This window comes from Oratosquilla oratoria, chromosome 33 (assembly GCF_046742065.1).
Source record: "Oratosquilla oratoria isolate Oo_2021 chromosome 33, ASM4674206v1, whole genome shotgun sequence".
Classification (NCBI taxonomy): Eukaryota; Metazoa; Arthropoda; class Malacostraca; order Stomatopoda; family Squillidae; genus Oratosquilla; species Oratosquilla oratoria.
This window is the reverse complement of record NC_134809.1, coordinates 11,666,865-11,680,881: the sequence shown is the minus strand read 5'-3', so window position 1 is coordinate 11,680,881 and position 14,017 is coordinate 11,666,865. Positions and strand designations below refer to the sequence as shown.

The 14,017-nt window shown below is 40.0% G+C and overlaps 1 protein-coding gene across 1 annotated transcript; it reads right to left on the bottom strand.

Annotated features, from left to right (window-relative positions):
* Nucleotides 1-11,047: 11,047 nt before the first annotated feature.
* LOC143017907 (uncharacterized) lies at nucleotides 11,048-11,848 on the bottom strand. The gene has a single exon (XM_076172948.1). The coding sequence runs from the start codon at nucleotides 11,846-11,848 to the stop codon at nucleotides 11,048-11,050; it is 801 nt and encodes a 266-aa protein (XP_076029063.1).
* Nucleotides 11,849-14,017: the final 2,169 nt, after the last annotated feature.

The following is a 14,017-nucleotide window of genomic DNA, read 5'->3' as shown; positions in this document are numbered from 1 at the left end:
CATCACCACCGCCACTGTTATTATAGTTTTGGGGGTGAAGAGGTTGCAGCTATTCGGACCAACCTACTCAACACGGCGTTTTATCAGGTATCGTAATCGGAAGTGCGCTGGTTTCACATTCGCTTGTTTGTGGGCTCAAATCCCGAAATTCTATTTAATTGTTACTTGTCCCAATAGTCCAAACGCAAAGGGCAAAGTTAGGTAACCTGTTTAACTGCTTCACTAAGACATACATGACAGCAGTTATGTTAGCTAACGCCGGGCGTTTTTATTCAGCTAAAGATATGGTCTCGTGATGAAGGGTGAAGTACAAATATCACTACGCCGATGCTTTGCTAAAGTGAGGTACCCGCATGGCACTAAGATGCAAGTCAGGCACTGACAGGAAAACTGTTTACCTCATTAGAGCGTCCTTATCGTCGGCACCGTCGGCGAGGTGGGTCGCTGACGGCGACGACTTCCGGCAAGAGGAAGAGGTAGAGGGGCAGTGAAGCATAAATTGATAAGAGATTCTTTTTTTTTTTCTCCTTCGTTAACCCGGTGGCGGGTCCGTCAAATCGACTGGCACTAGCTCGAAAGGACATCTTCCATGTACAGAAGGGCACAGGAGCTCCTAGTACATTGTAATATGTGTATGCGTGATTCACCATGGTCTTGGATCACGTGTTGGTGGACCCGTGATAAACAGTTATTAACATCCCATATGAGAGCTCATAGCTCTATGATCTATGGGTAATACTGTGACCTTATACGTACCCCTCAACTCCCCGCCCACGAAAGTTGAAGTAACACCCTGCAGTGAAGCATACTGAAATTATTTCAGCCCTGGGTGGGAGTCGAACCCGGACCGCCGTAGTGGCAGGCGAGAACTCTAACCACAGCGCCACAAGGTGTGTGTGTGTGTGTGTGTGTGTGTGTGTGTGTGTGTGTGTGTGTGTGTGTGTGTGTGTGTGTGTGTGTGTGTGTGTGTGTGTGTGTGTGTATTACAAATGAGAAAAGGACAAATATCATAGCTGATTTAGAGGGATCAATCAGATTAATGCACACCTTGGTATCCTATTCCAACACTCACCAACCACCACTTGGGCGGACGTTTGAGCCCAGGACATAAACCCGCTTCGGAAATTAGCCCAGGACATAAAATACCACTAATACCCGAAGTGCGTTTATGTTCTGGAACTAAACGTCCGTATAATTGGTGGTTGTCGAATGTTGAATTAGAAGACCTAGGTGTAATTGGAAAGTCGTATGAGAAAGTGTTAATTGAGAAAAATAGGAAAGGAACAGAGAGGGAGTAATTGGAAAGGAACATTGTGAAATCAGGATATGTGTAGGATGCGTGGATCAGTTTATCATAGTAAAGTTATTTGAGAGATTTCAGGATCATTTTTTCCTTTATGAATCTGGAGCAGACTTATGTCAGAGTCGGGAGAAAGGCATTGTGTGAGATGTTGCAGATGCGTGATATAGAGGGAAAGTTGTTAAAGGAAGTCAATATATTTTACGCGAATGAGGTAGTTTACGTTAGGGTTGGAAATAGTGAGAGAAAGTGGTTTGCGATGAAGGCAGGGTTGCGTAATGTCACCATGGTTATTCAACATATACATGGATAGGATGGTAAGGAACCTAAATTTGTGGGTGATGGGAAGGATCCCCTCCCTCCTCACACAAGGAATAGGAAAAGGTAGATTCATACGGGGGTAGTAAAGGACATTTTCATCTATTAGTAGATGTTTGACTATAACATAGATAAATTATGTATGGGTCCAGTCCGTAAATGCTGTACATGTGTGACGCTGTGTAGTGACACTTTTGATGTCTGTGCCTTAGGGTTTATGGTTCCGTTTTGCTTCTTGTGTCTTTGACTGAAACATTCCTTTCGAGGCGTGCTGATACTTTGTTTTTACTGTGTCTATATTCCTTTCAATATAATGTCCCTCCTCTATATTGCCTCTCTTTTGATTGAAAGCTGTTTTTTCCCTCGCATGCCTTTTCAATAGAGGTAAGGGCTTACACTTTTCGTATGATTTTTGTCTTAATCCATGTGTGTTCTTTTTAATATACACTTTAACTTTTATAAGATATGATAAAATAAGGTAGTCTGCAATTAAAGTAAAATATGTAAAGAGCACCTCACCGGGGACGACATAGCAGTGAGAGAGGTTTGCTCTCACCCACTCCGAATTATGAAAAACGTAGAAGTCTACAATGAAATGTTCAAAAAAGGTGTTGGCGTTTTACAGGCGCGGCCATTGTTTGTTAGGGAAAAGTCGACGGGGCACCAACGACAGGGGCGGTAGTGTCGCCGCTCAAAGGAATTCGGTGATTCCGCTATTGTGAGGCGCGGCATGTCAATGCGACTTGTGATGAGTGGCACTCGGAGGCCGGGACAAGGGAAAGGTATGGAATGAGGAGTAAGGGGGAGAGATGGTAAGAGAAGGGCTCAAGAGGGAGTGAATGGTAAGCGAAGAGAGAGGATGGAACAGGAGAAGGGGTAGCAAGCGAATTGAACGAGGGGTTATGGGAATGGTAAAATGATGGATGAGGATTGGAAGGGAGGGGAATCAGGGCTAAGGAGAAGAAATTAAAAAGGAAGAGAGGGTAAGGTAATGTAAAAGAGGGAATAGGGAAAATGTGACAAAGAGGGTGGAGAGGTTGAGAAAAGTTGCTAAGAAAGAAAAGGTACAAGGGGAGCGGGTGAAAGCGGAAGAGAAGGGCGAAAAAATAGAAAACGGAGATGGGGGCCAGCAGAGAGGATGGGAAATAAGATGATGTGCAAGGAAATGGAAAGGAAAATAGAAGAGACAAAGGGAATGGATGGGGACAAAAGGAAAAGGTGCCGCTATGATAACAACTGCCTATTCATTATGTATAATACAACCGACACCAAAGACCTATTAGAACAACTGAACGACGTAAATGGTAGAATCAAATTGACCGTAGAAGAAGAGTCCAATAGTTTCGTTCACTGTCATCATCAGACAGCGTCAGGTTTAAGGTATACCGTAACTCAGCAAACAAGGAAGTGGGTAGAAACAACTTTGCCAACCGTGTAGTTAATGAATGGAATTAACTTCCTGCACAGGTAGTGCAATGTAGTTCAGTTCGAAGCTTTAAGAATCATTTAGATAAACACCTAAGCAAGATGCTGTAATGATTATGATTTATTTTATATTATTTGTTTTTGTTTTGTTATCATTTGTCTTTGTCTGATTTTCATTTATTATTAGTTATGTCAATTTATTATTATTTACTATTTACCTGTTTGTTTATTATTTAACTATACCTATGCATTTATTTGTGTATTTTATTTGTTATTTACATTATTATAGTTTTTATTTATTATTTTCTTATTATGATTTTGTTCGCACCCGACCTAGATATGGACCAAAAGGTCTCCTGTCGGCATGCTCCGCCTTTGTAATCCTTTGTAAGGACGACTTTATCCATCACTATAGTGCATATGGGGGAAATACAAAAATCAGGAGTTATTATCGGGTTTTATCTCAGGGCTCGTGCAACATGCAGCGAGGGCTAATAGGACGAGGTGACTAGACGGTGTCCGGACATAATCCCTCCTGGACACAATCCCCCCGGACAAAATCCCTCCGGATAATATCCCTCCTGGACAGAATCCCCCCGAGACAATATCCCCCCCTGGACAGAATCCCCCCTAGAGTATATGTTTATTTATGTATTTTAATATGTTAATGTATCTATATATTAATGTATTTTAATATATATTCTCATATAATATTTGACTGTATATGTGAGCATATGTTTATTTATGTATTTTAATATATATAATATTTTCATATATGTTTGTAAGGTGTAGTAGTGAAGCAAAATAGTTTTATTTTTATAAATTATTTATTCAAACAAGTATATAAATGTCTGTACTGTATTCATTAGCACCTCGGTAAGGTAAAGGAAGATATTAATTGCTTTGCATGTGATGATATATAATGGGAGAGCTGCTAAACCGAATAATGTGGGGGGATTTTGTCCAGCCCGCTCACTTTTGTGGAGGGATTCTGTCCAGGAGGGATATTGTCCGGGGGGATTGTGTCCGGGAGGGATTATGTCCCAGATCCGACTAGACGGTGCTCGGACAAAAGGTCCCCGGACAAAAGGTCCCGAAATCTGCACCCCTAGGACCAAAGGTCCCCAACGGCCTAGGTGGGTGGTCAAAATGTCCCCATTTTTTTTTCTAAAAATTTGTCAGATGTGTTTTACTTTATTCCTTTATATGTTTTTTGGTGAATATTTGGCTAAATACAATTGACATTTCTGAAACGTTTGCTTACACAATTGGCTCATAGATTTATGGGTTGGGTCGAGTATAAGATATTTAATAAAATATCAAATATTATTGTCCTAGGGGTGCAGATTTCGGGACCTTTTGTCCGGGGACGTTTTGTCCTACATTCGATCCGGCGATGGGATGGGGAGGACAGGTGGTGATGGTTACGGAACTGCCTAGTGTAGGCCTTATGGTCTCTTGCAGTCTCCTTTATTTTTATGTTCTTACGTTGTTGCAATTGACAATATAAAATGATTCAATCACAAGGATTTTTTTTAGAGAATGCTATTGTCACAGTTGGTCGTGGTTTTCTTCTCGGTGATCTAATATCCGATTTTTCCCTCGTGTCATTTACTATGATGGGTCCTGTTTGTCCCAGTGTTTTGGAAAGTATGTGAAAAATACCGGAGTTGCGAACTATTAGATATCGAAAATCTTTTCTTTCTTCACTCTTTTCCCCCTGTCTGATCTTAGTGGCTTTTCGTAATGATGTCCCTAACATGCCCTCTGGGCATCTCATGTTTTAAATGCAGCGTTGATGTGTCTATTCGAATGTAGGACAAAACGTCCCCGGACAAAAGGTCCCCGGACAAAAGGTCCCCGGACAAAAGGTCCCGAAATCTGCACCCCTAGGACAAAATGTCCCCGATATTTAGGACAAAAGGTCCCCATTTTTTTCAACAAATATTGATTTTTATCAACTGTTTATACATTTTGGGACATAGTTAATTGTGGTTTTATAACAACCCTTAAATTCAGGAGAATCTCTATATATAAACACAAAAGTACAATAATATTTGATATTTTATTAAATATCTTATACTCGACCCAACCCATAAATCTATGAGCCAATTGTGTAAGCAAACGTTTCAGAAATGTCAATTGTATAAATGTCAATTGTATAAAGGAATAAAGTAAAACACATCTGACAAATTTTAAGAAAAAAAAAAATTGGGGACATTTTGACCACCCACCTAGGCCGTTGGGGACATTTTGTCCCAGGGGTGCAGATTTCAGGACCTTTTGTCCGAGCACCGCCGGATCCGGGACATAATCCCTCCCGGACAATATCCCTCCTGTTTATTTATGCATTTGGATATATTAATGTATCTTGATATATATTCTCATATGATATTTGACCAATAAGAGGACGTGGTGTTTAAGATTAACACACTCCATTTCGATATTTGTTCTCCAAGAATGGTATCTAAAAACTTCCGACTCTATAATTAAATGTTCCACTGCTCCTCTTTTTGCATTCCTACAATCACCACTTTACCCTATTCTTCTATTTTTTCTTCACAGTTATCCTACTTTGTTTTGTGTTGTGGACATGTTTAATTGTTATTTACCTGTGGAAGGTTTTGCATGTATATGGGATTACGGGAAGGCTTTTAAGGGCAGTAAAACCTGTGTTTGAATCGGAAGTGGAGAAAGCGAATGATTTGGGGAAAGGTGGGATTGAGTCAGGGATGGGCTGGTGCGGGAGGCAGAGGCGAGATTGATGGGCAGGGAACTGGAGATTGTTATAGAAAATGGAGAAAAGGAGTAGGTGAGCCAGTTATTGTTTGCTGACGACATTGCGCTTGTATCAGGGTCAGAGGGGGATTGCATGGCGGGATTTGGGAAGGTATACAATAGGAGAAAGCCCAAGATGAATATGGGTAAAAATTAAGATGTACAAAGTGAGAGGGTGACATTGAGTTCAAAGAAACTACAAAAGAAGAGAGGCAGGAGGAATTGGATAGCTTTAGGTATATGGAGTCGCATGTGTCAGGAAAGGGAAGAGTGGGGGTATAGGTAAATTGAAGATTGAGAGACGCAAATAAATGTTTTGGGGTTAAATAGTGTCGTGAGAAATAGGCATCTAGGAATGAAGGCAAAGATGAGATTGTATGAAATGGTAATTATGCCGACGGCTTTGTATGGGGCAGATACATGGGATTTAAAAGAAACAGAGAGGAAAAGTTTAAGTGTATTAGAAGTATGGTAGGGGTTACAAGGTTGGATAGAGTGAGAAATGATGAGGTGAGGTAGAGAGCGGGAGTGGAAAAGAAGATTGCAGATATATATCATGAAAAGAGTATTTGGATGGTTTGGACAGAGAAAAATTAGTAAAAGAAGTGTGGAAGGCAAAGGTAGAGGGAGTGAACTTGAAGGGGCGACCGGGAATGAGATAGATGGATGGATGGGGTGAAAGGTGGGTTGAGCAAAAGGGAATGTCTGTTGAGCAAGAAAGGGAAGAGACAAGAGGCAGGGATGAGTGGAGAGTGGCTGTATATGGATAATACTGATGTGCAAGGAAGGTAGGGGCGTGAGATAGGGGATAAAGAGTGCTTATGTGTCAATGGAATTTTGACACTGCCCGGAGGAATTTCTCCCCGTCTTCTCTTATTCTGCATAAGAGGATGGAGAGTGGGAGTCGCCGATTAAATTACGCGGCCTTGCTGTGGATATATTGTGTCTTGTTACATTGCTTCTGAACTTGGCCAGTTGACGGGATACAGGGATGATCCGTCATCCATGAGAAGTTAAGATGAGAAGGAAGAAAAGTTGGTGGAGGGGAATGGAATGGAAGGTAGTGCCCTTGACAGTTTCCTTTGTGGTTATTCAGCAATATATATATATATATATGTGTGTGTGTGTGTAAGGAAGGTGGATCCGGGACATAATCCCTCCCGGACAAAATACCTCCGGACAATATCCCTCCTGGACAGAATCCCTCCACAAAAGTGAGCGGGCTGGACAAAATCCCCCCTAATTATTAAGATTAGCAGCTCTCCCATTATATACCATCACATGCAAAGCAATTAACACCTTACCTTACCGAGGTGCTAATGAATACAGTACAGACATTTATATACTTGATTGAATAAATAATTTATGAACATTTTTTTTCACTACTACACCTTACAAATATGAAAATATTATATATATATTAAAATACATAAACATATACTCACATATAGTCAAATATTATATGAGAATATATATTAAGATACATTAATATATTAAAATACATAAATAAACATACACTCTAGGAGGGATTTTGTCCAGGGGGGATATTGTCTTTGGGAGATTCTATCCAGGAGGGATTATGTCCGGACACCAAGGAAGGTATAATGTAGTGGCCTTTCCAAATTTTAATACCTCCAACATCCAGGGGTCCCCAGACTGCATAACTTGGATGGCTGTAAAGAATTACATCTCAAAAACAGTCGGACTTGACCTCACCATCAGCCAACTTTCGCCCCGACCTCATCAAGTACATATAACATGAGTCTCCTCTTATCCCTGTCCCCAAATATACCTCTCTTAGCTATATTTATTCTCTCACCCCACATTATGTATCATTCTGCTGAAGAGGACCATAGATCGTGGTCAAAAATGTCATCCTACAAGGTTACACAGGGATGCATAGTCCCGTAGCTTCGTTTCTTTTTAGCCGCCTTTACAACCCGAATATAAAGATTAGGTGGCAGTATTCTTCTTTCCTTTGCCACAGGGAATAGAGAAATATATAAGGGGCAGTATTAAGAAAGGGAGGGCAGCTTAACGGAGGTGACAGTCAAAGTATGATAAAGTAGCATAATTTCTCTATGAATAGAGACTTTCTTTAACATAGGCAAAATGATGTGTGGGACTGGTCCGTAGAGATGGCCATATAGCCCTAAACGTATTAGTTTCATGCTATCACGCAAATTATACAGCACAATAACATGTAACCAATACCCCAGAAGTGTGTGCGGATTCTAGGGCAATTCGTCCGCGGATAACTGGTCCACAAATCTGTAAACCTGGAGAGCTCGTCCACGGGTTTGACCCTAGGCGGTCAATTCGTCCACAACTAAGATTTGTAAAAAAAAAAAATCGGATTTTGGTCTTTAATCTATGTATGCTGTTTATATATGTATTCAGTTTGATTTTAATGTAAATATAGTATCTGTGGTATGTATTTCATGTGATTCATTGTGATATGCAATAGTGATAACATTACAAAGGCGGAGCATGCCGACAGGAGACCTTTTGATCCATATCTAGGTCGGATGCGAAAAAAAAATCATATTAATAATAAAACAATAAATAAAAACTATAATAATGTAAATAACAAATAAAATACATAAATAAATGCATAGGTATAGTTGAATAATAAACAAACAGGTAAATAGTATATAATGATAAATTGACATATAACTAATAATAAATGAAAATCAGACAGACAAATGATAACAAAACAAAAACAAATAATATAAGATAAATTATAATCATTACAGCATCTTACTTAGGTATTTATCTAACTGATTCTTAAAGCTTCGAACTGAACTACATTGCACTACCTGTGCAGGAAGTTTATTCCATTCATTTACTACACGGTTGGCAAAGTTGTTTCTACCTACTTCCAAATTGAATCTATTTCCGGATAGTTTGAGACCATTGTTTCTTGTCTGATTCTCATTCAATGTGAAAATTTGGTCACTTTTGATGTTGTCAATTCCCTTTAAAATCTTAAAGACCTGTATCAAGTCACCTCTGAGTCTGCGCTTTTTTAGGGAAAACAGATTCATGTGTTTTAGTCGATTTTCGTATGATTTATTTTTGATATTTGGAATCAGTTTTGTGGCTCGCCGTTGTACTTTTTCCAGTCTGTCAATGTCTTTAATGAGATTCGGTGACCATACGGAAACAGCATATTCCAAATGTGGACGAACTAACGATTTATATAGCTTGTTAATGAGTGATGGACTTTTGAAATCAAAAGATCGCGCAATCAGTCCCAGAATCTTATTTGCTTTCTCAGAGGCTGAAATACACTGCTTGGATGATTTGAGGTCGTTACTGATAATTACGCCGAGATCTTTTTCACTATCCACTTTTGTTAACGAATTACCAAATAACTTGTAATCGTACTTACTGTTATTTTTACCTATGTGCATTACCTTGCATTTACTTGTGTTAAATTTCATTAGCCACTTTTCAGACCATTGCTGTAATTTATCTAAATCTACTTGAATATCTAATTGGTTTGAGTGATCATTTGCCACTCCGCTCAGTTTTGTATCATCAGCAAATTTGGAAACAGTAGATTTTAGTCCATGGTCTATATCATTTATATATACTATGAGAAGAAGTGGCCCAAGAACGGAACCCTGAGGAACTCCACTTGCAACACTTTTCCATCCAGAAGTTTTTCCATTTAAAACAACTCTCTGTTTTCGACCATTCAACCAATTACTAGTCCAACCTAATAGGCTACCACTTATTCCATGCAAAGCTAATTTAGTAAGTAGTCTTTCGCGTGGGACGGTATCAAAAGCTTTTGCAAAGTCTAGATATATTAAATCTATATTGTTTCTTTTGTCATAATTCGAGATAACTGTGTAAGTAAGTTAGTCACGCAAGAACGTTTCCGTCTGAAACCATGCTGGCTATCATTTATCAAACGGTTACTTTCTAAATGATGTTCGATAGCATCTCTGATGATAGTTTCCATTATTTTTCCTACGATTGAAGTCAAACTTATAGGCCTATAGTTATTTGGTTTCTTTTTGTCACCTTTTTTGAATATGGGAGTAACGTTAGCTAGCTTCCATTCTCTTGGGACATCTCCGGATATGATGGATTTCTTGAAAATAATTTCTAATGGAACAACAATCTCATTTTTAATTTCCTTTAAGATTCTTGGATGCCAACCGTCAGGGCCTGGTGTTTTATTAACTTTGAGTTTGTCTATACACCTTTTAATTTTTTCTTTTGTTATATTTACCGTAGTAAGTTTACCCCAGACTTTTCACATGTTTCAGTTTGGAATTCAACAAAGGATTACAAAGGCGGAGCATGCCGATAGGAGACCTTTTGATCCATATCTAGGTCGGATGCGAAAAAAATCATATTAATAATAAAACAATAAATAAAAACTATAATAATTATAAATGAAAATCAGACAGACAAATGATAACAAAACAAAAATAAATAATATAAAATAAATTATAATCATTACAGCATCTTACTTAGGTATTTATCTAACTGATTCTTAAAGCTTCGAACTGAACTACATTGCACTACCTGTGCAGGAAGTTTATTCCATTCACCTTGAGGTGTTTCGTTTACGAATACAGAGCTAAAATAATTGTTTAAGATATTACACATTCCTTCATTTGAATATTCAAGTTGACCGTCAGCAGATAATAGTGGACCAATGTGATTAGATGCACCCGAGCACTTATATTTCTTATAAGCCTGTCTCTTTTTAGCAATACTTTTTTCAGTTTCTTTGTCGAGCCACTTTGGGCGAGCCTAATTTGGGGGACGTCTGTCCTTAAAAGGAATGTAAGTTTGACCTAATATATAAAATTCTTGCCATATTCCCCTTAATTATATGGCCTTATATATATAAAATGTGTGTAAAATGTATAACAAACATAAAATCATCACTAAAAAAATGTTGGACGAGTTGTCCAGGTTTGCAGTTTTGTGTACCAGTTGTCCGTTGACGAGTTGTCTTTCCACTGTGTGTGTGCGTGCAATATAGCAGAGTAACTACCAGGAAAGAGAAACTAACAAAGCAAAAAGTTTTCGTGTGAGGCTCATTCCTCCTTATAAGTTGGCTGATAGTCAAAGTACACGTTCACATCATGCACAATCAAGACCTATTTAACGTAACATGATTTTTATAATATTTTTAATGGGATATACAGAAATGAAACCACTGTCGTTAAACGGAAAATTTGAATGTTTTTTATTATATCAAAATTTGGCCAAAACCCATTTATAGAAGTAATCGAGTCGCGTGTATAGTCCCGGATATAAGGGGCGAGCACACCCGTGCCCAAAACTTACGATTCCAATCAACGTCGCCGACTCCGTCCTGTTCGTGAACTGCACTAAAGGACCCCCGGAATCCCCCTGGCAGGAGTCCTTTCCACCTTGGGGGAACCCAGCGCAGAGCATCCTCTTCGTCAGATAGGACTTATAGGAGGCGCAGTCCTCTTTCGGGAGAATCGGTACCGTCAGCTCCATCAGGTTAGCCGTTAAGCCTCCGTCCTCAGAAGATTTCCCCCATCCAGCTACAACGGCCTTCCCCGTCGGGGGACCATCCGTCTCTTTTGGGAGGCATACAGGGAAGATCTTCGCCGTAAAGAAGACCTCCTGCTTGACCTGAACGATGGCGAGGTCGTTATCGTAGGGCGAGAGGATGGAGAAGCGAGGATGGATGGTGATCATCTCTATGTCGTAGGGGATCCCGTCGGTGGCGTTGACGGCTCCCAGGTACACCTGGATCAGAGCCGGAAAACGCTTGAAGGCAACGACACAGTGGGCCGCCGTGAGGATGTGCCGCTTGCTAATGACGGACCCGCCGCAGAAGTGCTGGTTGCCTCTCGACCGGAGGCTGGCTATCCAAGGGTGGCTGTGGGCCTTGGAGGGATACCCGCCCACGATTCGTGGGTAGACTTGTTTCCCACAACGCTTTGGTGCCACGACGAAGACGCGTTTGATGTGGCGGAAGAGGAATCCCCAGAGGCGGGACATAGTCTTGACCCGGGCCATGTCGAAGTGGTCCTCAAGGTTGACGGAATGGGTCACGTGACCAAGGAAGGATACTATGGCAATGGTAATCACGATCCTAGTGTAAGCCATGGTAAGGGTATGCGTGCCGAAGACAGCATAAAGAAAAATTACACTAGCACGCTACCGATTTCACCACCAGTACACGGCTATATTCAATTGGGAAGCAACGCGGGTCTCTGTAAAATGAAGGGAAATTTCCTGAATCTCTGTTTATATGATCTTGTGAGGTGATATGTCGCATGACCCCCGAAGAGACTAGCCCAGTTTATCTCAGCTGGAGAGAACGACTATGGATCGAGAATGGCCTGAAGTGAAATGAGCTGAGTCTAGGGTAGAAGGTGTGGGTGAGCACGTGCAGGGTGCAGGGATACCAACATGAGTAGCCATGTGCAATATAGTATACGATTTTTTTTCCACATGGAAATATTCTCACATGACATTTTCACGAATCCGGGACATTTTCTCACATCTTATACATTATATATAATTTTTAGACGTTCTTGTATGTCCACAAATTTCTTCCGAACACGTTTCACTGGGCGCTGTCCAAGGTTGTCTAGGGCAATGAATGCAGAGACAGAAGCATTGTCCATTTGTAAGAATGCATTACATAATCCCATTGGTCATTATCCCACATCCAAATACGATTGTTCAAAACACCAAACTGTGTCGATCAAAATCCCATATTAAAAAAAATATTAAGAACATAAGAATGAAGGAGACTGCAAGAGACCATAAGGCCTACACTAGGCAGCTCCGTATCCATCACCACCATCCATAAACTGTGAAAATCAAAACCGTGTGAGATCGAAACCTTGTCAGATATCTTTCGCTGTGCATGTATTCTTAAATAGTCTAGCCATTTCATTATACCGAATCCTAAAGCGTGCCTCTCCCCTTTCCATTCTCGCAAAAAGCCCTCTTTTTATTCTGATCTCGTTTTTCATCCTATCCGGCATCCATTTAGGTGTACTGATTTCCGTTATATCTTTCCTGTATTGTAAAAATTTTTGTTGGCTGATTTGCATACCAGCAGTTAGAATATTGTACAATCCTTCTAGACCCCTGGCATCACTTGTGACCTCCAGGCTGACCTCTTGAGTTCCCCTACTTGCACGGGTCATGACCTAGGTCAGGTCCATTACCCCTCGGAGTGGTACGAATAAGCTATTTCCTCATTCACTAGAAAATCGGCATGTCTCAAGTCAGGTACCAGTATGTTATTCTTACCTTTTTATTCTACCCATATAATGATAAATGTTATTTCTTGATGATCATTCTATCACCCCCTAATGAGTTTCTTATTTCATTATAAGTCTTTGTAACAGTAAGTCCAAAGTATCTTCCTGTCTCGTAGACTCTGTGGTTTCAGAAATTATGTTGTAGGACACCTTAAAAAAAAAAAACCGCTTCCTGATCTACTAATCACCCCAGTCAGTCTTACTGTAGTTAGAATCTCCCATTATCACAATTAATAAATGCCCTGCAAATTTCAGTAACATGTTTCTTCTTCCTCCCAAAAATTTCCATCCAAATTGATTCCGTGCCCACCTTATCCTTAATTGGTTAGTTGATAATGCATCTTTTTTTAACAAAGAGTGCTACTACGGTGCTCGGACAAAAGGTCCCCGGACAAAATGTCCTGAAATCTGCACCCCTGGGACAAAATGTCCCCAACGGCCTAGGTGGGAGGTCAAAATGTCCTATTTTTTTTTTTTCTAAAAATTTGTCAGATGTGTTTTACTTTATTCCTTGATATGTTTTTTGGTGAATATTTGGTTTTTAACTTGATTTTTTTATATAGGCATACAATATAAGTTCTAACTACATTCTAACTAACCCCCCATCTCCTTCCAACACACACTCCTACCTTCCCTGTCCATTTGGTGAACGGTCAACTGGTCCCCGGTCAACTGGTCCCCAAATCTGCACCCCTAGGACAACTCGTCCCCAAAAAATAGGACAACTCGTCCCTGAATTTTTTATTTAAACAATAGTTTTGAGATATTTAGCAAGAATCAAAATACCATAATATGTTATGTAATATTAAATAATACACAGGTAATACACAGGTATTAAATAATACCTGTGAAGTCCGTAAGGTTTCCGAAAGGAAATTTCAGTCCACCATATTGATCCATGATTCAG